Source organism: Amphiura filiformis, chromosome 5 (genome assembly GCF_039555335.1).
Source record: "Amphiura filiformis chromosome 5, Afil_fr2py, whole genome shotgun sequence".
Classification (NCBI taxonomy): Eukaryota; Metazoa; Echinodermata; class Ophiuroidea; order Amphilepidida; family Amphiuridae; genus Amphiura; species Amphiura filiformis.
The window spans coordinates 77,250,905-77,276,296 of record NC_092632.1 but is presented as its reverse complement, the minus strand read 5'-3'; the positions used below and the strand labels follow the sequence as shown (position 1 = coordinate 77,276,296).

The window sequence follows — 25,392 nt, the reverse complement described above, 5'->3', positions numbered from 1 at the left end:
TCCAAATATAATTTCAGTCTGAGCTGTGAACAGAGCCACTGATAAATGTGTTTTAAATGACGAAGGTGTCATGATAGTCAGTCAGGCATGGTGAAAGCATTTGGATGGTGAAAGTATAGGCCCTAGGCCTTGGCCTATGTGTATAAAAAATAAACATTTTTGTTTGATGAAAAAAGATAATATCACAATAGCAATGGATGTTCGAAATGGTGTTATTCTTGATTTATGACAATAAATTGGTTAATAAAACATTTAAAAAAAAGTGGTGGGAAGTGTCGAACTTGAGCAAAAATTCATAAATGGATTAGAAGTCCATGGCCTTAGGCACTTCGCCACGGTGACGTCCCGTTATTACGACGTGTGAAAGTGGAGTATTTATTAATATGAATGTATGCTGTGGTCCGGAAAGAATAAAAGAATTGTGAAAAACTTGATTTTTTGGCGAATGGGATCCAGAATTTGTATGTAGGGTATGTAGGAAAATGCTAGGGTATATTTGAAAGTAAATCTCAAAAAGTAGTACGCCAGTGACAGCCATGTATGGCTGTAGCAGTGACGAAAGATTCTGGATATCAGTATGATTTAGCTATGATTTGCCACTAATTTTCGCTATGAAATACCGCGTGAAATGAAGCAAGAATGTTTGTTTATTATCAAACAATCGGATTGACTCTAAGATTGGTGTAACTTTTGAATTAATGAGTTATTAAAATATTACACTTTGGACAGTAAATAAGATTTAGCATGGTTTTAGATATATTTTGTACCCAGCGAAAAATAACATAGAACAATAGCGTTTTGTTTCGTGTAAATCAGGGTGTAAATATAGTCCCGCGGTGCATCTGTTTATTCTTCTTTTTCAGTCGTTTTTTAAAACTTGCTGGTCATGCTACCGCTTGACTCTAATTGAACCGCATTGTGCTATAATACTATTGTCTGTCCAAATAACTTAGACACCCGGTTTTTAGGATATATTTCGAAAAGTTTTCACTTTGGCAAAAAGTCATGAAAGAAAAGTTGTTAAACACGGTCAGACCTAACAGAAATTATTAGTAAAGTGATGAAAAAATATTCTTCCTTGTCTACTTTTATTCAATTTTGATCGATTTACAGCAATATATCTGGGTCCAGCCGAATATTCCTAATGACTTGAAACTTTTGATGGGATAATCTATTTACAGTAAGGGGTGTTTAAACATTGTAATCATGTATATTGATCAGTGATGCCACCTTTTTTTCTTTGATCCTTTTACTAATTCACAATAATGGCAGTCTACTCAAATGCATTCAACAAAAGCATGTTGGCAATCTACCGCGTGAGGTCGTTTCACACGCATAACAAATACACTACGATCAAATAGGTTGATGACAATATTTGATTGAATGGACTGCACTGTGCCATGATTTCGGTGAAGGACACAGGTTCAAATCCTTTGTTTGGAGCCAATCAATAATTTCATGCATAACTCAAAAGATGTCACAGTTGGTGCATTATAACAAATGATAGGGCAAGTTACTATGCGTCTGGAGTGTATTGTGAATTATACTCCTCACCAATAACATCAGAACATTCATAAGGTATACAATTTGTATTTTCTTGGAATTGGGCCAAGCCAAAAGCATGGACAGAACAAGATTTAAATACCACGCCGAATTGTTGTAATTGGTTGAGGGACAGCTGGGATCACTGAGTTAATACACTAAGAATAAATATCCCAATTTTAGAAACACTGTCTGCATTTTATGAACTGAATCATATTTTTCATTTTCATAAAATGTTTTTGTTGAGGAGTATAACTAATTTACTATTTATCCATTCACTATCCAAAATCACAATACCTACAAATCTGTATAATAAGACCTTCCAAAATAATGGTACCCAACTTCTACCGGATTATTTTTAAAGTGTTGAGAAAAACCTTCCAATTTCAATAGAATTTCTGGTAAACTCTCACTCAATGCTTTGGAAACACAAAAATCCTGTTAGGTCTCAGCGAATGTTAACACTTTTCTTTAATGACTTTCTTTGAAAGTGGATATTTTTTCAAATAACTAACAAAAACTGGGTGTCTAAGTTAATTGGACAGACAATAGTGTGAAACTTCACATAATGGGTATTAGTCGGGTAGAACTTGATTGTGAGTGTAAATTTGGGTATGACTAACTAACATTTTTTGTTTTTATGTTAATGTCTCAGGTGTAGAATAAGAATTTAACAGGTACCCAGTGGGCACCCTTGGGGATTCCGAGATATTTAGGGTCAAAGTTTACACAAGGGTCAAACCTCAAATTCTGATTTGGCTTAAGGGATCTAAAATGAGCGTTTATTGCGTTTCGACAGTATTTTTTGTGGGACATGAGAGCACCTCAGACCTATCGAATTGCATTCTGAATACGAAGCATGTCTTTCTGATATTAAATAATTTTCATTTTTTGAAAATCACAATATAATACAATTTTATGACAAATTATAAAAATTTGATATTTTCAAATTTTTGATATATAACAGTCCTCGAAGTAAATTATATAAATCTAATGACATATTCTTAAAGTGTATGTAGCAGGGAGGAAAAGCCGACGGTCAATTGAAAATTTTGACCTTTCATATTGAAGATATGGATTTTTTCCCCAAAAAGACCTAATTTTTTTTGTGTTTTGGGAAAAAAAATCCATATTTTCAATACGAAAGGTCAAAATTTTCAATTGATCGTCGGCTTTTCATCCCACCTACATACACTTTAAGTATAAATCATCAGATTTATAAAGTTTACTTCATTGGATTCTTAGAAATGTGAGAGCGCCATCCTTGTAAAATTTCAACAGCATTAAGGATACGTGTGATATAAAATTGGATCGTTGAGCCCATATTTATTGGTCGAGCTATGAGTTTTAAAATATTGGACGAGACGTAGTCGAGTCCAATATTTTACAACTCATAGCGAGACCAATAAATATTGGGCGTAAAGCATCCATTTTATCATTATTATGTTTTGGATCCAATATTATCACAACTTGGATCCATCAAAACATAATAATATGTTAAATTGAGCAACCTGGATATGTCAAATATCGTGACATGACCCAATACTTTAGGTCACTAGGTTAGTTGCTAGAGCAGCAAATGTTTTGGGGTTTCTTCAGATATTCTTTCTCAAAATGCCATTGGACTTAATTTGTAAATCGATTCATACGTTATATCTAACTCATTTTGGTAAATCTTTTTATAACATTGTAATTTCTTCATATTTTTTTAATATTCTTCAGTTCAAAATTACACCCTTCTATTGTCTGACCCGTTAGCTCAGTCGGTAGAGGGTGCGTCTTGAATGGTGAATCGTGCTGGTTCGAATCTTGATTTCTGCCCCCACTTTTATGTGAAGAAGGGTCAAGATATGTTTTTGGATTTTGTCCCCATTTTACGAACGAATATTGTGAATTTTTTAATTTAATTTTAACTTTCTTATTTTTTTTTAGATAAATAGGCACTGCGAACAAACGGCAACAAAAACCGCTGACAAAATTTGCTCCACCTGCTACCTATCAATGCGTGATATATTCCACTACATTTAACAGTTAAATGACCTTTGAAAAATAGAACGGTCGGGCCTCAATGTTTCAAATTGTGTAACTACATTACTTTATTCATTTATGCATTATAAATCAGTCCCAGAACAACGCCAAATATGGATTAAAAGACCTTTGACCTTGGATGTACAACAGCATGTTATGATCTAATGGGAAACTGTGCACATCAACAAACACCATTTCTATCAAAAGGCAACAGCCGATATAATTTGAAACCACATAAATTACTAGAGTTGGTTCTTCTCTTGGATTTGGACCAAGCTTTAGAATATCGACTGTTGCGTTTTGAAATAAAACAAACCAGACATTTATCACCCATTGTAAAAGATATGGCACATGTACCGAATACATGTACATGCATTGGCTGACCTTGTGGATTTCCTGGCCCAGCCATGCTAACCACATAAGGAGATTATACGATTAACCTAGTGCAGCTATTGTCATAGCAGGGTATTATTATGTAATACTCCTGATCCATATTTGGCGTTCTCTTGGACTGTAAATGATCAGCTATTTTTTCTTTTCTTAAAAGGATCGAACCCAAGTAGATCAGAGCATTGATCATATAACTATCAGACCACGAAGTAGTTACGTAACTCCGTGATGGTATCGGAACCAAGCACTGCTTGTATGGCGATAATTACGATCACGCTATTTTGGTATGCCTTTTTTTGTGTACTGATTGTTTCGATCGTGGTTCATTACTTAAGCGCGTGATCCCGTTGACATAGTAACATTGCGTAACTTCGATACCGGGCTTCGATACTGAATAGTTGTTGAGTGCACATAATATGGAAAGCCATTGGGGTATTGTGTGCCTTCCAAAGCGCCTTATAACATGTTCTCATTGTGTTGTGGAATCCTAGCCAGTCAATGATAGCTATAGACAAAGAGCTTTTAATAGAAATAGAGTCGCAATAGATTATATAATCTTTTGTTCTTTTGATGCCGATTAGAAGTTGCGACAGGCTATTCATAAAAGTGGTACCATTGTTTCGAAGAAAGGGGTTCCGCCATTAAATTGGTCACTGATCCGGCATCATATTAACGCTCTACACAACAGGCGGGTATCGATAAGTGACCACACTACAGTCATGTGTAAGGGCAGTCATGTGTAAAGTGGTACCATTGTACTCATGTATCACAAATGTGTGCTTGTGTGGGTCTGAAGACTATAAGGAGGCTTTAGCTGTCAGGCTGAGTTCACATAGAAGTATACGGTATACGGTATTCGCTATATGAAATACGCTCATTCGATCAGGCTGAGTTCATATAGGAGTATACTATGTGAACTCAGCCTGATCGAATGAGCGTATTTCGTATAGCGAATGGCGAGTATGTCAGTTTACCCATTTTCTTCGTCTTATCAAATGCTTGTAACTTTACTTCTTGAGGTCACATTGCATTCAATGAGGTGTCATAATGTGCAGAATTAGATAGTGCATCTATTAAAAAAATAAATTTGCCCACATATGGTTTAGGTTTTTAAAATTAGGACGGTATACGTTGCACTAAAATCGAACACGCACGATTCCCACTATACTATACTATACGCAGGTATACGGCCTTTTCGAATAGCTCTTATGTGACCCGGTACTATGAAATTACCTTGCTCGATTTAAGCTATACGCGTGCATCTGCAAAACGTGCATCGTATACCCGAATAGTATACTTCTATGCGATCGTAGCCTTATGTGACCCGGTACTATGAAATTGCCTTGCTCGATTTTAAGCTATACGCGTGCACCTGCAAAACGTGCACCGTATACCCGAATAGTATACTTCTATGTGAACGCAGCCTTATGCAATCATCTTTACCACCCACCTGACGATAGGCGTTTCATTTAAATAAATTGAATGCTCTTGGTGATCGATTACACATTAGAATGTATGAAGGCTGCCATGTCCAGTACATATATCTATATTACACTATAATGGTAATCGCTATACGTATACATGTAAATAAGTATAGGCCTATAAAGGTTGTTTTTAAGAAATTTCCATTTTAATTTAATGTAATTTAATTTAATTTTATTTTAAGAAGGAGATTGGTATAGTGGCGTGCCCAAAGAGGGGAGGGGGTTGGGGAGGGGCAGATTCACCTCTGTAAGAAGTCTTGGGAGGGAGGAGGGAGGAAGAAGGAGGAGGGATATGGAGAATGGGAGAGGGCTGGAGGAAGGCAGAAATAAAAAGATATAATAAAGACAAGTAGATAAATAGAAATATAAGAAAAATGATGGGAATGAGAGAGGGAGGGTGAGAGGGGACAATGAGAGCGAGGGAGTGATAAAGACAGCGTAGGTCTAGGAAAGAATAAGTACAGAGAAGGAAAAAGAAAGGAATGATGAATACAATTAATAATAATTATTAGGCCTATATAATAACTAAACGCATAACAGCACTGGGCAGCCATTCGACGATGTCAATGCCTTTATTCGTTACGTAATTAAAACGCCCAGTCAGCTGTATTTCACACCTACCAAACACAACTCACCCAATTTCGCAAACTGGACGTCGAATGTACACTCTCATGAATATTGATTGGCAACATTTTCCAATATGTCAGCGTTCTAATAGGAAACAATAGAACAATAGACCCTGCAGAGCGTTGGCTATAGAGGCCTTGCGTATATCGATTGGCTCCAAACAAAGGATTTGAACCGGTTTCTTCTCCGTAATCATGGCGCAGTGCAGTCCATTCAATCAAATGTTGTCATCAACCTATTTGATCGTAGTGCATTTTGTTATGTGTGTGAGCCGAACTGGATGCAATCATGCTTTTGTTGAATGCATTTGAGTAGTCCGCCATATTTACGGGATGATACGTCATATGCACAGCCTCTATTCAGTTGGTCGTATGATTTTGTTCGTTTACTCATTCAAATTTTATTTATATCATTTGAAGACTGTGCCTGTTATGATACATCCTCCGTGGAACAGTTTCAAACAAATATAGCTAGGGATTATTGGGGCAAAGGTTATCTTTTGAATCCTCTTAGAGGGCTATCATTTTTTCGGAAGGGGGGTCCCAAATTTACAAAAAGTCTGCGTCAATAAAATTGCGCACCCCCTATTTCGGCAACAAAAATTTTATGATCCCAAACCCCAAAATTGTATTGAAATCAGTCTTTTTGAATAAAATAACACACTTTCTGTGGTCATCGTGTAACCCCCTCCTATTATTCTTTCCAAGACGTTATGACCCCCGTATATTTGGGACCCCCCTTTCGAATAAAAAGGACACTCGCGCGAATTGAAAGACTTGTCGCACGCGACAGTTCATCTCACACACATAACAAATGCTTATACAATCAAATAGGTTCATTACAACATTTGATTGAATGGATTGAGTTACTCTAAAATGAAACGATAAGAACAAAGAATCATGAAAAAAGACACATACAAGATAAAATAATAAAATTATTTAAACAATGTTAAAGATAAAATCAAGAAAAACAAACATTGACAGACATCATAATCTGTCAGAAATTACTGCATGAGATTCGAACCATCAATCTAGTCCACAAGTTATCTTTATCCTCGCACAATAGTCTAATGCTCTGCTCACTGGGCTACAACGTATCAGGTGAATGATTACCGCATTATCATGAACAAGATTGTTCGATCTTGTTCATAATTGTATGTGTCGATAGGTTTCACCCTTTAACTACACGTACCCTTATAAATGATCAGTGATAATAGTCGGCTTTTACAGGGATGGCGCTCTCTCATTTCCATGAACTCCATAGCGCCATTAGGCGAACGTTTACGGCATTTCAAAGTATAACGGACAACCATTGATACAATAATGAAAATAATAGCAATTCACGAACGAGCCCGAATGTACCCACACAATTTCTCTTTTTTTTCAGGAGAAATACGCATACAAAAATTGCAACGCGTGTCAACTTGTAATGTAATAATTATTCTCTTCGAATAGAGATAAACTTATTTTTGCAAAAGACCTGACCTTTAACATTTTCTCAAAATTTCATAAAGTTACTCAAATTTTCACAAAGTTACTTAGCATTTTATCAAAATTACCTGAAGTTGTTGAAATCACGCTCGTTTTTAAAATTACTCAAAATTGCGCCACACTGCGTACAACTGCGTAAAGTTAGTGTAGTTGCTAAGTTGCCACATATCGTTCAATGTGAGGCAGCTTTGTGCAATATTACGTAACATTATAAAATGTTGTGAAATGTCAGACGTTTTTGGACGATTTGCAGTGGCGTACCGTGGCCGCTCCTATCTCGGGGGCTGAAGAAAATTCAATTTTACTTTTTCAATTTTTTCCGCCCTTTTTCTTTGCTAATTCGTTTTGCCGCCCCAAAGCCCCCCCCAAAAAAATACGCGCATGATTTGGTCAACTTTGGACAATTTCCCCTGCGACATGTGGCCTTCTATTAAAGCTAAATATTTTGTAAACTGTTTGCATCCTATGCAGATATAGCGGGTCTTCTGTTGGAAGGTGGAGCCATTAGATTAAACACAACATTACTACGTATGGTAGAATATGACAATCTGGATGCTGTGACATATATTTGTGAAAACAGAGAAATGATCGAGGTACAGCTACTATACAACTATCCCAGCAAACACAAAACGTTTTCGACATCATTCGCAAAAGGTTATATAAGGTTGTCCGAAAACGTTTAAATATCGGGGTATATAAGGGTATATTGAGGGTATAAAACGTTTTCATAACATTAAAAAACATTTTTTGATAATTACTGCCCAGCAAAAACAAAATGTTTTACAAAAAACGTTTAAATGTCGGGTTATATTATATAAATGGTATAAAACGTTTTAATAACATTCCAAAAACATTTTTGAAAACCTGATACAAAACATTCTAAACAGAATGTTATTTGGGGGTTGAAAAAATATTTTGCGAAAAATGTTTGCCCAAAATATTTGCAATAACGTTTTAAATAATAAACGTTTTCATGACCTTTATATAACCCGACATTTAAATGTTACTAAAACGTTTTGAAAAACACATTTTAAGAGCATTTCTGTGTTTGCTGGGTGAAAATATTTTAACATAATGTTATTCAAGTGTTGAAAAAATATTTGGCAAAAACATGTTTGCAAAAATAGTTTAGAATAAAATTTTGAAAACATTTAAAAAATATTGTTGTAGTGTGTTTTCATACATTTTAAAACGTTTTCATGACCTTTATATAACCCGACATTTTAATGTTATTAAAAAGTTTTACCTAAACCAAAAGCCAAAATATAACTTATTCAAAACGTTTTTGTGTTTGCTGGGATACAACCATTGCAATAACTAATCTAATCTATTAAAACAATTAATATACTTTCTAATTTAATTCTTACTAATGTTCTGTGTAAAGTAGCAGTATTCACGAACAAGCATGATAACGTTAGATCAAAACACATAAGATGGACCATGTAAAAAATGACTTGGCGCATTAAATTTGTTGCAACTTTAAAATCGAAACCTCCCGTGTTTATCTGGGGAAGTCATAAACTTCATAATTGTTATAATGCACATTTTCCACAAGCGGCGGCTTCAAAACTAACTCAACCGGTGGTTGATAGGGGTTAAACCGCGTTCCATTGTTTAGAACAATAGAAACAGGCTCTAACCGGACAGGACCTGGCGGAACCGGTGGGCAACCGGTGGTTGAATTTTGAAGCCGTCCTTAAGTATAATTTTCTGTTACACACCCTGTATAGCTTTGGTACAGAGGGGAAACACCATGAAGGTAGAACGTGTTAATTATGAGCCGCTTTAATAATATTTTAAAGAAAGAAACGTGAACACTGAATTTTAAATGATTATTGTTTGTTTATTACAGGAATACGGCAAGAATATCATGGAAAGTCCAGCTGAAAATGACGAGTACACTATGGAAACAACACCCATTTTATTAGCTGCTGAGAAGAACAACTATCGAATAGTGAAGGTAAAAAAGGGCACAAGGTTGAAATTGCTTTTGTTGGAAAACAAATATTTTAATGCTATGATAGGTAACATGCACGGTTTTATAAAACGGAATGTTTCCGCAGGCAGTGGTGAAAAGGGAACTTCTCCATTTAAGGTACATATTATGCCAAATATCCGCAAAATGTGAACAAAATACACATAGAGAGAGCAAAGGTCAGATAGGATAAGTGAGAGAGCCAAAGATAAAGGGGGAAGTGAGGAAGAGTGAGACTGGGAGTGAGAAAGCAGAGGAAAACAACCAATATACCGCTACACTTGATTCACTGAATATACAAATGTCCCTTACATATACACAATAATTTCACTGAATTTCAGAGAATTATCTAGTAATTGAAGCATTCGATGCATTATTGAAGAGGTCACTTTCACTTGAATTTGCCGCCATTTCTGGCGAGTATGTCACGTGACAAAACCGTAAGGTCACGGGTCAAACGGCAACTGGCTTCCCGAGTGCAAAGGAATATAACTTTTGGGAGTCATTTGGCTTCCTCATGCGGGACACAAGCGTCCGCGTGTGGTATACGCGCGATCAAAGGCTGGCATGTGCATACCTGGCGTATGTGGCGCGAATTGACTGCGCCCTACAGATACACCGCGCCTTTGATCGTGCGTGTATCATAAGAAGACGCTACTGTAGAACTGTATTAATTTGTAAGCAAAGTTGAACACTGATGGCGCTATTTATCTTCAATCTAGTCATATTATTGGGTTAAATTAAATACATTGAAATCGGAACGCTCCTTCGCCTCCGAAGGAGGCTAGAAAGGACGCATATAGCGCGTAGGCCGGTGCGTAGTGAAGTCGAACCTTTTTGTTTTGATCTTCGCGTGCTGATATCAACCATCGCGAACTCCGCACTGAGTACGCCGTGAATGTGCGACGATGCTGTCGTGAGAGCGTAAAATGAGTCAGCACGCAATATTGGGAGATACATTTACGTGTTGCCACTGCAGTTGGTCAACATTGATGAGTCTTGAATGGATTGTGGGCTTACCCCGTAAATTGTACAAGAAACCGTTAATAATATAAATCGTTTTCCTGTTGTTTTTTAGTGGTTATATAGGCCTATTTACATTAGGCCTACGTCATAAGATTTAGATTGTCATGTAACAATCAATGTTATTATAAGAAAAATCTTTTTTTACATTATAATTTAGGCCTACATGTATAGGCCTATACAGTCATCATGGTCATACAGGGTGAGTCAAAAAAGTGCAATAGAGCAAAGAATCGATAATTACGGTACGTAAGAATTACTTTGAACTTTCCAATTATTGAAAGTTTATATAAATGCACACTCAATAGGCACCTTCTGTGAAAAACTGAAGTCAATCGCATCTACCGTTTAATTTTTATGAGTCCTTTTGCTACGATACCCAATTTCATTATTTGTCCACGAGGTACCATGTATTTTGAATGAGAGCACACAATGCACGATAAAGGCACCAGCTCTGAAAGAAACTGACTTTAACTTAAATAAGGTTGATTTTTGCGTTATTTTCATTTCTTTTTTCTGTTCAAACAAACTTTTTAACATTACTTTAAGTCCTTCATACCTCACTCGACTCCAAATCCAGTTTTTTTAAATCCCAGTAGGCCCTATGTCCAACTTACTGGATATTTTATAATTCGCTCCACTTTAATTTACGCGCATTTCATTTCGACATTTGAAAAAATCCGCCTGCAAATTTGTATGTTTTTGATAGAGAATAAACATCTTTAAAGTAAAGGTAAAATGAAAATAACAACAATGTTTCTTTTCCTTAAACAAGACCAAGGACAATAACAATTTGGGTGCTCCATTTTATTTCAATGCCAATGAGGTTAAGAAAATAGCAGTTGTTACAAATCTACCTTACACAGAGTGGGCTGACTTTCAAATTTTAGATGTTTCTTGGACAAACATTAAAATTGGGTATCGCTATAAAATGTGTCATAAAAACAAAACGGTAAATGCTAATTCCTTGGTTTTTTCACACAAGGTCACTAATGGATATATCATTCATAAAATGTTTTAAAACCTGTAAGGTTCAAGTCAGTTCTTAAATAAAATGGATTCTTTTCTCTATTGCACTTTTTTTTGACTCACCCTGTAGTATAGGCCTGAACATTATTGTCAATTCATTACTACTTCAAATACCGACGGATAACATTTACATTTACACATAGGCCTACATTATGTACACATATGATTTGATGGTAAAACATGTATACGCAATGAACCAATCCAAAAACCAAATTCAGTCGTTTTTCAATCCATTTAGATATTCCTATAATTATCATCAACAATCAAGCGCTATACAAGATTAATTGAACCATTTCAATCGGTAATTTAAAAGCCTATAATGAGTTTTAAAAAATGTAAGGAACTTAATGTAAGAATTTAAGAACGTAAGTCATAACGAAATTTGTAATTTGCAAAATAGGTTTTTAGATTTTATCCCATGATTTTCTTAAACTTAGCAGACCAAAATAATTTAAAGGAGGCCTAGGCCTACTACAAACAGATAAATTATAGCTAAGTAGGCTACAGATATACCGCAGAACTGGTTTTATATAGACAAGACAGCACTGGAACATTATATCAGACGATTCAGAATATGACAAATATCAATGACACAAAAATGAAAAAACAAAACAAAAAATTACATTAAAATGAAAAACTTACATTCAATGAAAGATTAATTAAATTAATTTTGAGTTATGTGATGAACGCATTTTTTAGGCGAATTTGGAATACTCGATTACCCGAAAGTGTCAGTGAAAACAACTTGAAAATCCTTGACTTTCTTGCTACATTGATGCCATTTCATAAATCATTATTTATTCAAAGACCAAAATGGTTTTCCGGGTCGTTTTAATGCCTAAATCCGCCCAATTTTGTCAACTTTAATCAGAGTTAGTGGTTGTGAAGAAATTTGACCAGTTTTACCAGTTATTAGACCGGCAGTGTGAGAAAAGTATGCGTCAGTTACCGCGAACATCACGTTAGGTAAACGCAAGCACTACGCGTGCGTTCCTCCTGACATTACGCGCTCATCTGAGCTGGGTACTTTTTGGTACCCAGCTGCCGCGGACGTTTTTATGTCAAAAGGGCGTAACTGACAGTTTGACCAAAATTTTATTTCTTGCCAATTTTATGTTAAAATCATAATGATTTGCCTAAAAATATGTCGTATCTGTAAGAATAATATCCCACCACCGAGGAAATGCCTTTGGAGTTTGGATTAAGACACAAAAACCTATGAAAAACCGTTATAAATGTGGAGAAAACATCTGAAAATCGATGGCACTTTGGACCCTTTTCAGGGAGAGAGTTATCACGACGCGGAGTAGTGCGCCTGACTTCATTCGAAACTGCGAGTTTCTCATCTACGCTTACGCTTTATATCATTGATTAAATATTTAAACAGCGCCCTCAACTTGCACACAAATATACAGTTTATACAAAAAGGCAGAAAAAGATAAAAACAAATTGATAAAGAAAGGAAAACCATAGTTAAAAAATGGCTTAAAAAATATATGTGTATATTAGCGTGATATTGGGATTAAAAATTGTGTAATGTTTTGTTTAAAATATTAATAAAACAACCGTGGCTCGGCGTTGTTGCGTTAGAACATCAAACATTTCAGAATAGCATCACTAAAAACTACAGTTTTCAATATTACCTTTACTTTTACTCCACAACAGATTCTGTTAAAGTATGGTGCGAGTATGCCAAGCTACGAAGCACTGAAGTCACAATACAACCATCTGCCACCTACGCAACTCACACGGATAATATACCGTTATTACAAAGCCATCAGCTCTGAAGCTTACCTGCTGCAAACCAAAGCAAATCTAGTTACTGATATCTTCAATTTGTTCAAGGAAATGAAACGGGCCAAACAAGACAAGAAGGGCATGAACGATGAATTTGAAATTTTGTCCGAAAACTTGGAAGTTGTATCAAGAAAGGTTTTAGATTTAGCTCGAAATGATGACGAAGTTTGCTGCTTATTGGCTGGCGATAAGGCTTCCAGATCTACAGCGTGTGTTTCGTGCACTCGTCATGACACAATCCCTCCTGTAATTAAAGATGCGTTGCTACTTAACGTGAAAGGGGTACGTGTTTTCAATCTAAGACAAAAATATGTCTGAAAATTAGTACGGTAATAGCTGGGATTGGCAGTAGGCCTATGGTTAAAAGGGGTTTTCAGAGATCCGCCGTGGACCAAAATATCTCTCAAATTTGATGGTGATAAGTCGCTTATAATAATGCATATTAATCAGTACAATGCTGCAGACGACATGTTTCAAAATTTTTCAAATCAAAAATTTCGGAATTGTACATTTTCATGACCATATTTGGAATCAGCATGAAAAACATTAAAATGAGTACAAACAAGTGTAGTATTTTTTCAGTGGTTCTTCCGAGAGCTCTTGATATTTTGAAAAAAATATAGCCTCACGCGTAGCATTAATCAACTTTCATTTATTGACAGATTTTTCACGGTGCACTGAAATAAGCACTCAGGAATGACTTTGGCTAATCTAAGTCCACCACTTTCACTTATTAGCGAGAAAAAACTTCGAGAGTATATAAGGCCAAAAAAATAATGGTTTGTCTCAAAGCTCACGAGTGGTTAGAAAACAAATGCGAAATGCGATTTTTTTTTTATTCCCGACTTTTTTCATGGTATTTGGAGAAAAAAATCTGATTTTCGCCGAATTTTTCTGAAAAAAGTATTATTATTATTTTTTTTGAAATAAAAATTCCGCATTTCTTTTTTTTCCAAATCTCACGATTTTACAAATGCGCGCGCGAGCTTTGAGACAAACCATTTCTTTTTAGCCTAAGGGAGGGGGCGGAAGCCCAACGATGTTGAGTTCAAACTTTAGATTAGAATAGTGATTTCTATTCATATTTAGCCAACAATCGTGTCTATGTTGGTCTATCGTATGTTGTGTAGGCCTACATGGCCAAAATTTTGCGAGTGCGTAGGCTACATTATGACGTAATATCGCCATTTGGTACTTATTTCGGTATCACTGGATAGATCAATAGCCATCCTTTGATTCCAACCAGAACAGTACAGGGGGTTTGGTATAGAAACACGCAATGCCAAGCTTATTCAATGCAGGAAATAGATACACATTAGTAGACCTATATAGCCTATTATATGGCATCAGAGACAGAACCTAAGATGGGACCAGAGCTTTCCTAATAATTATAAATAAAAAAGCTTAGATTTATATAGCACATTCTTCCAGAAAATTCATTCAAGGCTTCATTCACGAACTCCATCCCACAGTGGCGTAGATTTCTTTTTGACATTGGGGGGGGGATGAAAATTTGCACTTTTGGTGCTAAAATGTGCAAATATGAGGTTCATTTGGTCAGAAACCCATTATCAGGCGTCAACATTGGGGGGGATGATTGTATGGACCATCCCCCCCTGGCAAAATATTGGGGGGATAAATCCCCATCCCCCCGGATCTACGCCTATGCCATCCCATATATTTTGATTAACTAGACGCAACCGACCAAGCACCACTGTGGTCAATTAACCTCCAGTATTCTCGAGTGGATAAATCCAAGTAAATTGCAGTATTTTTCATTCAAAACAAGAACCTTTACTGGATTTGTCCACCGTTTTTAGAAATCTAATATTTTTATATTGTTAATCTGGGTGTCTGGCCTGTTTTTAGGCTGCTCTTTTTACTCTTCTGATTATATAATATATGCCTTTTTATATAACATGTCTTGTATATGTGTGTGTTTATACTTATGTCTTGCGTGCCACCATCAACATGGGGCACTGATCTAGACCTGTATATTTTTGTTTTCCTTTTTATTGAATAAAAGTGATGTAAGATTGATTAAGCAGAGAGGTAACGAGATAATGAGTATAAATATTACACAAAGTTGACAGTGTGGGAATTTAATAGTGTAATTTGGGATTGACGAATCTTTGAAGATCCCTTAATTAATCATGTACATTTTGTATGTTCAGTTTTTAGCTCATGATAAATGCCAAGCAGTTTTGACAGATCTCTGGTACCAAAGTTTCGGTATTGAAGTGCAACAATCTAACGTCAAAAAGTGTGCATCTGCAGCCTTATTCACCTGTCTTTACCCTCTACTCTGCATCTTGTACATTGTCTTTCCGTGTGGACCACTCCGACGAGTTATGAAAGTACCGTAAGTATATACCTTTTGTTACGAGTCGTAAATGACTCAAGGCCAACGACACCTTTTACCAAAATTCACTTTAAAATGCACGACAAAACGAACTGTTTTACAAAATCTGAATTGTTAATGAAAATTATAATAATGATTTTGCACAAAGTATACTGAACATGCTGAAGACTTGAATTTATATATCCTTTGCGTACAAATCCTTGCACAGATGACAATTTCCCAAAATGGTGCTGCTTTCACCAATCACTCACTTTCTCCAGGAAACAGACTTTTCGCGCACAGTTCTACTTTATACATTGACAGATATATTGCTTTTGTTTGAACTGTTCGGATACTTCTTGTGCGTAGTATATAAGATTAGTGAATCAATGATAAAGCCTGAATCAATAATTTAAAAAAACAAACAATTTGTCACATATCAAATTGATAAATACTTTTATTTCACAGCTTTATCAAGTTTGTCCACCACACGGCTTCACGACTAACATTCCTCGGGTTTCTTATCTATTCCTCGCTGGAGATGGTTGTCACCGCAGAAGACAGCTTTGACACCATCGAAAGCCGCCATAACGCCAGCGACGAAGAACTTCGAAATGCTTATTTGGAGTTCAGGAATGCCAGGCTAAATCAAATTGGACGAATATGTATCTTTTTGTGGATCATGGGTAAACTGCTGTGTTGTAATGATTTTACTGCACATCTCCATTCTATAACTGTTTATCATGTATCCACGGTTTAGAGCACGGCGACATAACGGTTCGAGTGCTCGTTCGACATAGCGGTACGAGTGCTCGTTCGACTCATGATCGCAAGGTTGTGGGTTCAAATCTCGTCAAAGCTATTGGATTGTGTCCATGGGCAAAACACTTTACCTTGCTTGCCACGCTCCATCCATGTGTAAAAGTGGTGTAGTGCTAGGTGGTAATCATACTGGCGACTTTAATAATGATGACTGCCAAATGATGTGATTATAATTGCTTATCTTCGAGTTATCCAAAATGTGCCAAATTTCAAGTTTGACACTCGAAGTTGGCCAAAATGTTCCAACTTCGCTTTTGAAACTCGATACTCGAAAATTGAAACTCGGAGATTAGCAACGCACTAATATTTAAACAAATAACAAAGTGGTTGTTCGTTTCTGTTTTAGCCATGACACTTCGGGAGGTAAACGACATACGTCGAATGGGACGTAAGATGTACTTGAAGATTGGTTGTAGTATAACTGACATTCTGCAGCTTGGGTTTTATTGGATCTACATTGTTATGACTCTTGTGGCCATCATCAAGGTAATATTGTATTATAGGCATACTAAAGTTTTAACTTAACACAGAATACTGATTCAATTAGATTTGGAAGAAGTAGGGCCTATACATATTTATTTAATCACAAGTTGCTCTACATTGTCTTGAAATGGAGCTCAGAATTATTAGATGTAGAAAAAGTTTGAGCAACACGAGCAACTGTAATATTCTTTCTATATTATTTGCATTATAAACAATGGTATTATGTTTTTCATTCAGGCCCATCAGACCGTTCAAAGTGAGGACTTCCGCGGTACCGTCTCACCGCCACCGACGCAAGCCGGTACTGTGACAACTGACAACAATATTGTTCCTTCAATGTCAAATCCAGATGAGAAGACCCTCCGGTTAATCAATCCACTTTCCAATTGCCGTTCGATTACGAAAACTACACATTTCCCGAATTCGTCAATTTGGAAATGATACCAAATGAACGGTATAATAAGATTGCTTAGCCAGTAACTTAATGAGGCGAAATCTTCCACAATTTTGCTGTATATATAATTTGTTTGCAATCGTATAATGTTTCAATTCATGAATATGCTAGATGAAGAAGTGAAAAAAGATGTCATGGCGTCATGCCCACTTTATCGTATTTATATTTTGATTTGATCAAGCTCATCTTGTTCATATCGTGTTTGATATAAGTGACATTTTTATTTATTTATTTATTTTTTTGTGCAGAATTGACCTAACATGTCACTGTCAAGAACGTGAGGAAGGAGTCCATTATGGAGATTCTTTATCTGTTGCATTTGCTGGTAAAACCCGTTACGATTGGGCGCCATATGACCCACTTTTAGTAGCTGAAGCAGCCTTTGCATTGGCTAACGTCTTAACTTTCGGCCGTTTACTTCAAACTGTGGTTATGGTTAGTGGACGACTAGGCATTCTTTCGATATCCCTTACTGGAATGGTGGGAGATATTGCCAAGTTCTTGATATTGTTCTCCATGACATGGTTATCATTCGCTCTTGGAATGACTCAGCTCTACCGACCATTTGAGGAGCTCAAGAGCATACAATATAGTTGCCAATATTATAATGGATCATTGTGTCCCCCAGCGTTTATAAGGTAATAGCTGGTAATGCTCCATCTCGCCTCCCATGTCTCTCTTCATCTCTCTGTGTTCTCTTCTTAAATTATAAGATGTCTTAATGTTAGTGTACCAAAATACATTTCTTCTTTTTATGTTATTTTCAAATTTATTTTCACATTTTCACAGAAGATGCTTTCCTAATTTTCTCTTCATAAATCATATCCAAATATTCACTATAGGAATCTTATATTGCAGCTTGATTGAGTCCATGAAGACACTTTTCTGGGCTTTATTTGGTTTAAACGACATAGAGACCCTGACCATCGACAGTGGAGACATGCGACTAACAGAATCATTGGGACATTTTATGTATGCTCTGTATTTGTTGGTTGCAGTCATAGTTTTACTCAACGCCTTGATCGCAATGATGAGTAGCACATACGCCAGGGTTCAGGTAAGTGCACGCAACAACAACAAAACTAAGGTTGAGAGGATAATTTATCAAACTGAAATGCTTATATTTTGGTCATCAACATACTCATCTGGACTTACTATTTCTGATGGCTTCAGTATCACGTCTCACCCAAGACGCCGCGATCGTCAGGTCTAACGGGCTGACGCTGAAATGTCGACCCGTGATACAGTTGGAGTGACGTCACGGAAGAGTCGAGGAACTCTTTTGACAGTTGCATCATAGTCTCTTCACACAGCCATCAAAAATGTTCCTCGACGACTCTCCTGTAACGTCATTGAAATTGTGTCACGGGTCAACATTTCAGTGCCAGCCCATTAGGCCTGACGATGAGTCTCGGCTGAGACGTGATACTGAAGCCATCATACATAGTAATTCCAGATGAGCAGTTTAAATATTTTATTACTATATTTTGTTTCATTCAAGGAAAATGCTGAAATGGAATGGAAATATGGCAGAAGCCAAATGATGACAGAATATATTATGGAGGGCGCTGTTTTGCCTCCACCATTCAATTTAATTCCTGATGTTTGGTTGTTACTATGCAGCTTCTGGCCAAACAGAAAGGTGGGTATTTGTTATGTAACCACTTCATACAAACCCCGGTTTGTTTCAAAAGTTAAATTTCTGATATATCTATAACTATGTTTTTACAAGATGTATATTGTTGAAGATATAATTTGTTGAAGATTATTTTCGTAATATTAAAGCAATGATTTTTTCAAAAGTACATAGCTCTAAATGATGATCAACAAAAGACAACAGACACATGTTTATCTTTTGAACAATCTTCTTTATCTGATATAAGTTTGTACTTTGGTAAGTATAACTCTAGAAATAATATCTCAAAACTTCACCTCAAAAACAGGTCTGTCCCCCTGTATCAGGTTTGGTAGGATTAAGGGTCAAACATACTGCCTGTTCCCTCAATAATTATTAAATAGTTACCGCATTTCACATTTCATTTAGTATCTACCAGGTTTTAATGTGCACCCCAGGACTCTACCAAACCAACTTTTTTAGTTTCCTTTTATGGTCCTATAACACATTCAAGATGTTAACAAAAAATATTTCCCGGCACTTTTTGGCCCCTGTGTGGCAAAAAAACCCTGACCACCGCCCAAAATTGGACCTTTTCGCTTATAACTCAAGAACGGTATGTTGCAGGTAGGTCAAACTATACTTTTTCTGAATCCTTGCAATGAGAGGAATAAGAGCAATTTTGAAATTTGACCACTGTGTTGACCTTTAACCTTGAATATGGCCGGAGTGCCGGGAAATATTTTTTGCTAACATCTTGAATGTGTGTAGGACCATAAAAGGAAGCTAAAAAGTTGGTTTGGTAGAGTTCGGGGTGCACATTAAAACCTGGTAGATAACAACAAATCTTATTTCTGTATTTTTGAAATTTCTCACAACTCAATTTTTAAATTCCCCCATTGATCTATGTTACATTCAATTTCAATAGAATATTGTCTTGAACGCCTCATGTGATCAGATGACTATTATTTGTTTTTACCACTCAGAACAAAGCACTCAAGGAAAACACCATGTTAAGGAATCGTCGTGATCGCTTTCAGGTAAAGTTGCAACTAATAACTAATAAAATTCTTTCATGTTCCAACATAATGATGATCTCAATTCACAGTACTATAATTATGAAGGCATTCTTTCTACTCTCTATGATGAGCGTTGCTCAATATATTAGTGGGATACGGATTTAGACTTTCAGAAGTCGCGACAAAACGGAGGACGATCTGACTTTTAAGAGTGTTCCAAACAAAATGCCGGGACAAAATGGTCAAGCAGTCGTGGCGTTCCTGCATGAAACGCCTATAAATGTCGACAGGTTCGTGCTACAATGTGTACATAGGCTCATTGCTTCAATTCAAATCATTTATGATATCTTTTGTCTAATTGGGCATTTCTCTACATTCACATCACTGACCAACTCATGTTAACACCAATATTCCTTTACAAATAATCCTAACTAAATATCACCTCTATACAGAAAAGTTATGCCGTTAGGGAGTCCCCAAACTGTGGGTAAATCGTGGGTAAAATGTCCAAGAGATAATTAAAATGAATTTCCATAAGTAAAATCAATGATGTATGACCATTATTAGGGATCAAAAATCAGAAAAATCACTCTTCATGAAAACCAGTCAAATGGAAAACCAAAATATATCTCAAAATGTTTTCCTGATTTTTTTCTTACCAGGAAACGAACATGGCCATAACAAAACGGTATATCTACGAACTACAACGTAAGGTCACACTTTCTCGTCTATCAGCCAGGAGTACTCAACAATATTGACTGAAATATAGTTAGTATTATAATAACACTCAAATCGTGTTTTTCCGCACACGAATACTAGTACTTCTTCTTTTCATAAAAGACTTTACAAAGCTCATTACAGCGGTCCTGTGTTCCAAACACCTTTAACATTCCATCCACTAATATTGCTCTTTGAAACTCTGATATACACCCAGGCCCGTACGCAGGATTTCATTTGGGGGTGCTGATTTTGAAAAAGTGGACTTTTTTCCAAGGGGGGGCAATTTTGTGAAAAGTGGACTTTCTTCCCAAAATTTGGACCTTTTTTGTCCAAAAACGGGTAAAAAACCTGATTTTTTTGCTCGCTACGCTCGCAAATTATGAAATTTTGGGATTTTTTGTATACTTTTCCAAATTTGGGGTGCGTCGCACCCCCCCTGCGTACGGGCCTGTATAGGCCTACACCACCTCTTTCAACCCATAAAATAAGTCCACTTCTATGATGTCTATATTGCTTCAGATACGCAGTCAAGATCAGTTCAGGCTTAGAGAGGGTCCACGAGAATGCCAAAGTAATATGGAACATACTACTTTTCATTAATTTCATCATCTCCTCCATTTGGCCAGCCCCTCTCTGTGGTGTCTAAACCACGTATAGCCAAAGCCGTGTAAACCATAGTAAAACCAAACTACACATACTGTTCTATTGTATAAATAACGAAGGATATCTATAGGCTTCCTCTATCCAATATAACCAAAGTAGGCATCAACGTTCCCCATATGACGCCACTATGACGTCATAAAGTGTGTCTTCGAAAAATAGGGACATTTTGGCTGTACAAAACAAGCCAAAATCGTACAAACATGCGATTTCATGGGATTGTATACTCAATATGAAAGGAAATCACTATTTCAAAGGCCATTTCAGTGATCCCAGCGAAAGTGCAAAAAAATTAAAATTGTTTATAAATTGTCTAAAAGTGAAGGATAAGTCATTAAAATTGCCATTAGCAGCTATTAGGTATTTTTGAATGACAAGCAATTGGCAAAAATGAGGAAAAAAGCAGTATTGACAAAGTCGAGGTCCCATTCAAATACATGTAGCTAAATTATATACTGTCAGTATATAAATTACAGATTCATGTAAATTGCCTTATTTTGTTTTAAAGGCCCATTCAGTAATTTGCTCATCCGGACGATCGTAAAAATCATCAAAATTCAGATTTTGGTACCTTTGTTATTACATAGATGTGCTAACATAGCCTGCGAGTGGTTCAGCCGAAAGCCCTGTATTTAAGACAAAATAAGACATTTTACACGAAACTGTAAGTTAGATACTGACAGTATCTGAATTAGCTACATGTATTCGAATGGGGGCTTCAACTTCGTCAGTACTGCTGTTTTCTTCGTTTTCTGCCAAATTTGTCATTTCAAAAATACCAAATGACAATTTGAATGACTTATCCTTCACTTTTAAGCAATTTATAAACAATTTTAATTTTTTTACACTTTCGCTGGGATCACTGAATAGGTCTTTAAATACACAACTTTCGGTTGGCACATCTATGACAATGACAATGGTACCAAAATCTGAATTTTGATGGGTTTTTTCGATCGTCGAGTTGAGCAAATCACTGAATGGGCCTTAAATATAAATTTATTTTAGGAATTAGAATTCACACATGGCAAATTAACTTCACGAATGAAAGACTTAAATGAATGAAGGAATAACTACGGATTTTTTGCTTGGTCTTCTTCTTTTGTCTATATTAACTTGTAATGTCCCTAGGGCTGAGTTCACATAGAAGTATACGGTATACGGTATTCGCTATACGAAATACGCCCATTCGATCAGGCTGAGTTCATATAGGAGTATACTACAGGGTGTCCCAGAATGATCTGTACCGGGAAAGATGGAATTTTTTAGGTATGAAGGGCATGTTGAATGGTCATATTGTCTTGCATTTTAGTTCTACATATATTTAGCTTTCTCAGATTTTTAGATTTTAAAATTGGACGTTTCTAGTAGAAGTTATAGAAGATTGCGTAAAATGGTGAATTCTAAGTTTTGACAACGCAACCTATTTTGAAAATCTGTAACATTACTAACCGTTCAGCACAAAGTTATTTGGAAAAAGTTATGCAGGTATTTTAGTTGTGCCCTGTTCATATTTCCACTAAATAGCCGATATCTATCTATTATTTATGACGTTACGAAGCAATCATCATATGGAATTAAGGATTTGTGGCCTAATCCCATTCTCTCTTTGGCGGTAGTTTTAAATATAGTTAATGTGGTGTGAGGTCCATGTCATTTGAAATGCTTGCAGAGATCAAACTGGTTGTGGTACAGAAAAGACGGCTCCTCAATTTACTGTACAGTAGCGTGGATTTCTTTCAAAAACTTACTGGCAAACCGGCAGCTATGTTGAGACGCAAAGAAGATTCATTAGACGATAGTGTATAAGGTAAAGAAGTTTGACGAGCACGGAATTGTCAGGAATCGGCAGAGTGAAGCTTCAGGTGCTCGTAAGACTGTAAGAACTAGAGCGAACATTGCAGCTGTCCGGCAAGCTTTAAGGCGTGACCCCAACAGTAGTTGTCGTCGTCGAAATGCTGTGCCAAACATCCCACGTTCTTCATTTAATCGTATCGTGCCATTTTTCAAAGGTATGCGAGTCGTTTTTCATCGATTTTACATTATTGCATGGCACGCCAAAACAAATAAAGGTAGCGTGCTGAAATTAACAGAATAAGTAGGAGACATGTCCAACATTATAATGCTGGTATCAAAAATAGATACACTGCCCGTCTTCTATTTTTAGTTATTTTTGCAAACACGGTACAAATCATTCTGGGACACCCTGTATGTGAACTCAGCCTGATCGAATGAGCGTATTTCGTATAGCGAACAGCGAGTATGTCAGTTTACCCATTTTCTTCGTCTTACCAAAGCTTGTAACTTTACTTCATTGCACATTGCATTCAATGTGGTGTCATAATGTGCAGAATTAGATAGTGCATCTAGGCCTATTAAAAAAATGAATTTACCCACATATGGTTTAGGTTTTTAAAATTTGGACGGTATACGCTGCACTAAAATCGAACACGCGCGATTCCCACTATACTATACTAAACGCAGGTATACGGCCTTTTCGAATAGCTCTTATGTGACCCGGTACTATGAAATTAGCTCATTACTCGTTGACTGCCGATAAAACGCCCAATAAAGACTTAGTCACCGGACCGCGCCGGCCAGTTAAAGTACATGCCCTATCACACCACTCCACACCATACATAAATTCTCCCAGTCACATTTCCCAAATATGAAATTAAAAAGTCAAATTTCAATTTAGTTCTTTTAAAGTTTGGCAGAGGCGGGGTTCGAACTCACGGCGCAACGCTTAGTACTCTATGAGCCTAGCGCCTTAGACCACTCGACCACTTGTCTTGTTGTTATTCATCTGAAACTTATTTAAAAATATAATCGCAACTTCAACATAGGCCTACCACGTGACAAGCAAAGGCAGAAAACGTATTATATTTTGGAATTTTATCTGCTTAAAACATTAATGTGTATTATAATAGAGCTACCGTTATTTATATTGTTGAATTCTCAAGCGCATCATTTCGAATTGGGTTTGGAAGATACATTCTCCTAAAGCCCGATACTGACTCCACCTGTACATTTTAATTTCATCGCGCGATGCTGAGATGTTTGAAAAGCATCGCAGCATCGCATACCGCTGCGAAGTGGAGTCAGGATCGGGCTTAATTCGAACCACCAACATCCATGGTTCGATGTAGAGAGTCTTTCCTATTCAGAGGAAATACACACCTTATTGCCTTTTAACAATAACCAATGACACTAGCACGTAATTCCAGTCAAGCACCAATCTTTAATCCTATTGTTGAAGAGGATAATAAGCTTATACTTATGTATAGTATTATTAAAAAGCTTAAGTCTTTGTTTGGCTAAATCCTGTTCAAGTGTGGCTAAATCCTGTACGAATGTCAGCGGCGAATGTCAGGTTATTATTTCCCAGTCTTGAAAAAAAATTGCAGGCAGAGGTGGGAATCGATCTCGGCAACTAAATATCTGTTGTGAGATGCTTGACATTAATCTTTGATATTGCTTAATGGAACAAATCGCGGAATTAAATCAGTAATAAAAGAAGTAGATTCTTATTTAGCGGCCAAATTGGATAAAAGGGGAAATATTTGTCCCTGCTCTAAAGAAAACATAGGTTAGAAAATTATCAAATAAATTTAAATTAAAAATTGAGATTTTATATTTATTTATTTCACGAGGCGGCATTTTCACAGACAAACACTGTATACGCTAAAAACTCGACCCTCATTACTAGATGATGGCATAGCTCAGTGTTAGAGCATCAGACTGGTAATGTCAATATCGTTGGTTCGAATCCGCCCGTCAGCAATGGTTATTATGATTTTAATGCTACGCTACAATTTGGTCAATTTTTTTCATTTATTTATTTATTTATTTATTTATTTATTTATTTATTTATTTATTTATTTATTTATTTATTT

General features: G+C 36.4%; 1 protein-coding gene across 1 annotated transcript; it reads left to right on the top strand.

The window, feature by feature from the left end:
• The first annotated feature begins 2,110 nt into the window (after window positions 1-2,110).
• On the top strand, window positions 2,111-17,848 carry LOC140151711 (short transient receptor potential channel 3-like). Its single transcript, XM_072174048.1, has 9 exons — window positions 2,111-2,138; window positions 8,033-8,154; window positions 9,414-9,521; window positions 13,254-13,667; window positions 15,560-15,747; window positions 16,195-16,412; window positions 16,895-17,034; window positions 17,269-17,485; window positions 17,734-17,848. The coding sequence occupies exons 1-8, from the start codon at window positions 2,111-2,113 to the stop codon at window positions 17,470-17,472; spliced, it is 1,422 nt and encodes a 473-aa protein (XP_072030149.1). The 3' UTR covers window positions 17,473-17,485; window positions 17,734-17,848.
• Window positions 17,849-25,392: the final 7,544 nt, after the last annotated feature.